The 7423-nt window shown below is 64.7% G+C and overlaps 1 gene segment (V, D, J or C); it reads left to right on the top strand.

Annotated features, from left to right (window-relative positions):
* Window positions 1-3123: 3123 nt before the first annotated feature.
* On the top strand, window positions 3124-6112 carry LOC102278727 (immunoglobulin heavy constant gamma 2-like). The segment is given in 5 exon segments: window positions 3124-3131; window positions 3261-3561; window positions 3758-4078; window positions 5645-5778; window positions 5945-6112. Coding segments are annotated over 5 exon segments (848 nt in total).
* Window positions 6113-7423: the final 1311 nt, after the last annotated feature.

Raw genomic sequence — 7423 nt, 5'->3', positions numbered from 1 at the left:
CCCTGGTGTTTGGGGGAGCAGGTACACCTTGTGAGGGTGAGCAGGGGCTGGGAGGGCAGGGGGCCCCTGGTGTTTGGGGGAGCAGGTACAGCTTTTGGGGGTGAGCAGGGGCTGGGAGGACTGGGGGAGTCCCCAGTGCTTTGGGGGAGCAGGTACAGCTTGTGAGGGTGAGCAGGGGCTGGGAGGGCAGGGGGAGCCCTGGTGTTTGGGGGAGCAGGTACAGCTTTTGGGGGTGAGCAGGGGCTGGGAGGACAAGGGGTCCCTGGTGCTTTGGGGGTAGCAGGTACAGCTTGGTGAGGGGTTTTGGGGTGAGCAGGGGCTGGGGAGGGCAGGGGGCCCCTGGTGTTTGGGGGAGCAGGTACAGGTTTTGGGGGTGAGCAGGGGCTGGGAGGACAGGGGGTCCCCTGGTGTTTGGGGGAGCAGGTACAGCCTGTGAGGGTGAGCAGGGGCTGGGAGGGCAGGGGGAGCCCTGGTGTTTGGGGGAGCAGGTACAGCTTGTGGGGTGAGCAGGGGCTGGGAGGACAGGGGGTCCCTGGTGCTTTGGGGGAGCAGGTACAGCTTGTGAGGGTGAGCAGGGGCTGGGAGGGCAGGGGGAGCCCCCAGTGCTTTGGGGGAACAGGTACAGGTTATGAGGGTGAGCCCGGGCTGGGAGGGCAGGGGTTATCTCAAGAGCTTTATGGGAGCAGGTAGAGCTTCCTACCTGCTACCTACCTGATGGTGGGCAGCAGCTGAGAGGACAGGGGGCAACCCAGAGTTTGGGGGCAGCAGGAATGGCTTGTGAGGGTAAGCAAGGGGCTGGGAGGACAGGGGGAGTCTCTGGTGTTTGGGGGAGCAGTTACAACTTGTCGGGGTGAGCAGGGGCTGAGAGGACAGGGTGTATCCCTGGTGCTTTGGGGGAGCAGGTACAGACTGTGAGGGTGAGCAGGGGCTGGGAGACAGGGGAGCCCTGGTGAGTTGGGGGAGCAGGTACAGCTTATGGGTGAGCAGGCTTTGGAGGACTTGGTGTGCCCCTGGTGTTTGGGGGAGCAGGTACAGGTTATGAGGGTGATCCAGGGGCTGGGAGGGCAGGGGTTACCTCAAGAGCTTTAGGGAGCAGGTAGAGCTTCTGAGGGTGAGCAGGGGGCTGAAAGGACAAGGGGCAACCCCAGAGCTTTGGGGGAGCAGGTATGGCTTGTGAGGGTGAGCAGGGGCTGGTGGGACAGGGAGTCCCCTGGTGCTTTGGGGGAGCAGGTACAGGTTATGAGGGTGAGCCAGGGCTGGGAGGGCAGGGGGACGCCTGGCGCTCAGGGAGCAGTAGAACTTCTAGGGGTGAAAGCTGCAGGGAGGGCAGGGGACTCTCTGGGGTGTCTCAGGGGACAAGGTGGAGATTGCACAGGTGAACCGGGCTCTGGGAACGAGCAGCTGGCCAGCTAGTGCTGAGGTCGGAGGCAGAGGGTCTGAGCTAAAGGGCGCCCTTTTGGTGGAGGGTCGGGGACAGCAAGGCCACGTGCAGAGGAAAATGAAGGATGCTCTGGCCTGAAGTGGAAGGCCTTCCCGATGAGAGCAGGCGGCCTCCATTCATGTTCCCGGGGTTCCCATCGTGTTGCAGCCATCTCTGGGGACTCAGGATGGATGGGGGTCAGCCAAGGCAAGGGGCAGCTGCCAGGACAGAGGACAAGGCTGGAGTACATGAGGCTGTTCCTCGAGGTCTCAGACGGGCAGGGCCCGGGGGGCTGACCAGGCTCTTCCTCGAGGTCTCAGATGAGGCTGCAGGCCCACGGAGCTGAGCAGGGTCTGGGGAAAGCCCGGATAGACGAGCTGCGGCCCGTGGAGCCGCCCGGTGCTGGAGGTGCAGGCAGGGCCCAAGCAAGGCCCCCACGGTGCTGAGTGCAGGGTGCGCCCAGGAAGGTCAGGGCCTAGACGGTCTGGTGAGGAGGAGCTGGGCGGCCAGGAGCGTGGAGCAGGGGCCGAGGGCCAATCAGGGGAACCAGGTGAGGGACGGGGCCAGAGACACACCTTTGGGAGCCTGGTTGAACCAGGGTTGGGAGGGGACAATCAAGGAGGAGACCTCAGGGACAGGGTCCAGGACCGGGGCAGGATGTGAGCCCAGAGCACCTGTGCACAGAGCTGGCCCGGAAGTCACGGGCCTGCAGGGCTGAGGCCAGGCCGGACGGGGGCCGGGGCAGAGCAGGGCGAGGGGGACAGGCTCCTCCAGGCTGAGGGAACAGGAGCCAAAGGAAGGGCCAGGCGCCCACAGGAGGGAAGGGGCCCTGGGCTCTGATCCAGGAGGCCACACTCACTGACCCAAGCTGTGTCCAGACACCCCAACTGCAGTACAGAGAGCCGGGTGGCCACCATGCCGGCCAGTCATCAGACCCTGGAAGCAGGTGGTGGCTGGGCTCAGAGGTGCCCCAGGCCTGGGCACCTGAGGTCCTGCTGGACCCCGCATTCACCCAGCCTCCTCTCTCACAGCCTCCACCACAGCCCCGAAAGTCTACCCTCTGGCATCCAGCTGCGGAGACACATCCAGCTCCACCGTGACCCTGGGCTGCCTGGTCTCCAGCTACATGCCCGAGCCGGTGACCGTGACCTGGAACTCGGGTGCCCTGAAGAGTGGCGTGCACACCTTCCCGGCCGTCCGGCAGTCCTCTGGGCTGTACTCTCTCAGCAGCATGGTGACCGTGCCCGCCAGCACCTCAGAAACCCAGACCTTCACCTGCAACGTAGCCCACCCGGCCAGCAGCACCAAGGTGGACAAGGCTGTCACTGCAAGAGAAGATGGTCCCGGTGGGAGGGTGTCCACTGGAAAACCAGGAGACCAGGTATGTCAGCCCCACTGCCTGCAGGGGCCTCAGCCCAGGGGTGCTGTGAACCAGGCCCAGCGTGTCAGGGGAGGCCCTGTCTGTCTCTCTCTCCTGAAGGTCTCACAGGCTTGGGGAGGGGTGTTGGAGTTTCCACGATGCCCAGGCTGCTGCAGGCTGGATGACGCCTCGGCCCCTGGCCCCACAGAGGCGGGCCCTCGGCTCGGACTACCAAAACCTGTCCCTGCCCTAAGCCCAGACCACAGCTTCCTGCCCCTGGTAACCCCCGGTCTGCTCTCTCTGCAGAGTCTGAAGTTGAAAAGACACCCTGCCAGTGTTCCAAATGCCCAGGTAAGTCAGCTGGCCTTTCTCCATCCAGCAGATGTGAACAGCACCAGGAGGCACTCAGGTGGAGGACGGGGGTCCAGGGGATGGCTTCCCAGATGCAGAACCCCACCAATCTCCTGCACCAACCTGCAGAACCTCTGGGAGGGAACCATCTGTCTTCATCTTCCCACCGAAACCCAAAGACACCCTCACAATCACAGGAACGCCCGAGGTCACGTGTGTGGTGGTGGACGTGGGCCAGGATGACCCCGAGGTGCAGTTCTCCTGGTTCGTGGACGACGTGGAGGTGCACACGGCCAGGTCGAAGCCAAGAGAGGAGCAGTTCAACAGCACCTACCGCGTGGTCAGCGCCCTGCCCATCCAGCACCAGGACTGGCTGGAGGAAAGGAGTTCAAGTGCAAGGTCAACAACAAAGGCCCTCCCCCCCCCAAAGGTGTGGTGGGCCATCTCCCCCGTGGACCAATCAGGGACCAGGTGGACGGGACCGGGGGGGTCCCGTGGGCCAATCAGGACGCTGGCGGGACCGGAGGGTCCCGTGGGCCAATCAGAGTGACCGCTGGACGGGACCGGGAGGACCCCGTGGGCCAATCAGAGTGACCGCTGTGCTAACAGCCTTCCTGTCCCCACAGGGCAGGCCCGGGAGCCGCAGGTGTATGTCCTGGCCCCACCCCGGGAAGAGCTCAGCAAAAGCACGCTCAGCCTCACCTGCCTGATCACCGGTTTCTACCCAGAAGAGATAGACGTGGAGTGGCAGAGAAATGGGCAGCCTGAGTCGGAGGACAAGTACCACACGACCGCACCCCAGCTGGATGCTGACGGCTCCTACTTCCTGTACAGCAGGCTCAGGGTGAACAAGAGCAGCTGGCAGGAAGGAGACCACTACACGTGTGCAGTGATGCATGAAGCTTTACGGAATCACTACAAAGAGAAGCCCATCTCGAGGTCTCCGGGTAAATGAGCCTCACGCCGCTGATCTAGTGAACGTTCCCTCATCCACCCACCCCTCCCCCCCAACCCCGGGCTCCAGGTCCAGCCAGGACGCCCTATCCCCTCCCTGTGTGCATTCCTCCTGGGCCGCCGTGAATAAAGCACCCAGGCCGCCCTGGGACCCTGCAACGCTGTGCTGGTTCTTTCCGAGGCAGAGCCCTGGTGACCGCCAGGCCTGCGGGGGTGGGCTGAGCCGACTCTGGGCCACTTTGTTCAGCATCTGTGGGGGAGCTGACCCCGCTCGGGCCAGACACACAGTGAGTGGGTCCAGCAGGCCACCTGGGGGCTGCCCGAGGCCACGGAGGGGCTTGGCCAGAGGCGCACCTCCACGGTCCCCTCCAGCCACCACCTGCTGGGCCGGCCTCTGGACAGGAACCGGGGAGGCCCCCGAGACCCTCAGGGATTGAGGCCCAATGCTTCCTGCCTCTGCTCCAGCCCACGCTGTGGGGCAGGGCCACATCCTTGTCCCCAGGCCCCTGTCCCTGGGTGTCCAGAGTCCTTGTGTCCACTCTGGGCCTGCCTGGAGCCACGCGTGGCCGGGGGGTGGCCCTGCTTCACCCTCAGGCTCCCAAGGTCAGGCCTCACCCTCCCTCGGCCAGGAGGCTCTGCCCGGCTCTCCCTGCCCAGGGCCAGGCCTGTGCGCCCGTGGGGAGGTCATCCCTGTGCCTGAAAGGGGCCCAGGCCAGGAGCCCTGAATGTCCAGGGCAGGGACCTAACTGCTCCCTGCGGACACGGAGCCCAGAGCCACAGACAACAAGCCCCAGCCCCGCATGCACACGAGACAGCCTGCACCCAGCCTCCTCCACACGGACTCAGGTGTCCACCCTCACATGAGCACACTTCACCCCCGGACACACCCACATGCCTGCACACACTCAGGTCTCGCACTCGGGGACCCATGGGGTGACCCCACAGGCCCAGACCCAGAGCTGGGTCTTGTGAGCCCTCCCTGTGGACACCAGCTGGGCCCCACCCTCCAGCACCCATGGGCTGCTCAGTGGCCCTTTCCCACACTGACCACACTGACCAGGTCAGACATCTGTCCCTTGCCTCCCCTGGGGCACCCACGCCCCTCCCTAGCAGGCTGAGATCCCCCTCAGCCCCTCGTCCCGGCACCCTCACCCCTCGGGCACAGCACCCCTCAGGCCCGGTGCTGTCAGCCCTCCCTCCCCGGGGGCAGGGCCCAGGCTCACATGCTCTGCTGACCCTCCCGGCTCCAGGCCTGGCCCCCAGGGCAGAGGAGGCCAGGAACTGAGCCTCTGTCCTGCGGGGAGGTGGGGTCAGGGCCCCAGCTCAGGGCACAGCTCAGGATGGGAGCAGGACACCACAGGCCAGGCCCAGGCAGTGGCCAGGGCTGGAGGGGTTGGGGCTGGGGCTGGGCCCCAGAGACTGACCTCAGGTGACCCCTGCCTGGCCCATGGGGAGATCATGCCACCTTCCCCCCACCCAGAGGGAGCCCTGCCCTACCCCAGTGACCCTGCCCAGCCCCCTGTGGGCAGACACAGCACTGACCACCCCTCCCTGTGCAGACCTGCTGCTGGAGGAGGAGATCTGTGCGGACGCCCAGGACGGGGAGCTGGACGGGCTCTGGACGACTATCTCCATCTTCATCACACTCTTCCTGCTCAGCGTCTGCTACAGCGCCACCGTGACCCTCTTCAAGGTGGGAGGCCACCCTGCTGGCCCTCGGGCCCCCTCTGTCCCCAGGATCCCCTCAGAGCCCCTCATCAACCATTGACTGTCCCTCACTGTCCACTCGCTGTCCACTCCCTGTCCCTGGGAGCAGCCCGGTGAGATTCAGGCTGCACTCACCCCACTCTCCCCGGCAGGTGAAGTGGATCCTCTCATCCGTGGTGGAGCTGAAGCAGTCGATCACTCCCAACTACAGAAACATGATCGGACAGGGCGCCTAGAGCTCCTGTGGGCCACACCCGGACCACCTCAGACCCGACTGGACCACACCTGTCCACTCGTGACTCTCAGCCTGGGCCAGGTCTGTCCCATTGCCTTATGAACTCACTAATCCTTGAGCTCTCACCCAGCCTCACCCACATCTGAACTCTGACATTGTGGCCACCACTGTCTGCCCCACCCCCAAAGACCCAAGTGGACAACAGGTGATTCCCCCAACCTGAGCTGATGGACGCTGAAGGCCTCTGGGAAGCCTGTAAGACACCAATGGGCTGCAAGTCCCCGACCAGGAACACACAGGTCAGAGTTCAGTTCTGCCTGGAGGAGCAGGAGGCTGGGTCCAGGGCTGTCTGCACAGGGCACCCGCATCTTGTCCAGGCCTGGATCCAGACCACAGGTCCCTGGGGGAGGCCCCTGTGTCAGATCCTTGGGAACAGCTGTCTGCAGGGGCCCAGCCTCCCAGCAGGGAAGCTCCTGGGAGGACCACTAACAGTTATTCAGGCCACCTCCACCGAGGACGCTGCTGTGAGCAGGCCTGGGCCCACGGCTGCTGCAGGAGCCCTGGTGGAGGAAGGGGTGATGTCCAGCCAGACGGACCGCCTGGAGAGGGGCCTGCTGACTGGTTCCCAGTGGACAGAGCTGGAGAGGCTCCCAGAATACAGGACGGCAGGGCAGCCAGTCCATCCGGCGGCCAACAGCCTGACACGTCCCGCAGGAGCTTGGCCTGCACCGAGGGCAGGGGTGAGAGGCGAGACCAGAGACCCACAGAGGCCCAGCCCCAGGCCCCGGGGCCCCACCTCGCCTCACAGTACAGACTCTCCCGTCGTTGCAGAAACGTGCATGGGCGTCTCTGGATGGGAGGCGCTGCCCCTAAGACTGGAAGGAAGGACCACAGTCTCAGAGCTTGGGAAGCTTCTTCTGTATAACGTGGGGGCCTGTTCTTTCTCTTTGCTGTCTCTTTATCTCTTTAATGACAATAAAGCATCTTTACTTCACCTAGCTCACTGGCCAGTCTCCGTATGTTGACACACCTTCTCCCTTTGAGGAGTCCACAGCCAGGCTGCCCCACTCCCACTGGCCCCTGGGCTTCCTGCCCCCATTCATCTGCACTTAGGGTCCCTGGTCCCATCCCTACCTGACCCGTGGGTGCCTGACTCCCACCTGCTACCCACCCCTAGGGCTCCACTCCGCCTCCCAGGCAGAGGCCAGCCTGAAGCCAGGGGAGCCACAGACAAGCGCCCCGTGCTGGGTGGTCAGCACAGGAGGCTGTAACAAACACCGCGGGGGGCTGGACCACAGGCATCACCGCTCACACCCTGGAGCCTGGGACCCCGGATCCAGGAGCACAGGGCCGGCTCCTGCTGAGGCCTGTCTCCATGGGGTGCAGACGCCGTGTC

Source organism: Bos mutus, chromosome 21 (assembly GCF_027580195.1).
Source record: "Bos mutus isolate GX-2022 chromosome 21, NWIPB_WYAK_1.1, whole genome shotgun sequence".
In the NCBI taxonomy this organism is placed as follows: Eukaryota; Metazoa; Chordata; class Mammalia; order Artiodactyla; family Bovidae; genus Bos; species Bos mutus.
This window is presented reverse-complemented; position numbering and strand designations above follow the sequence as displayed.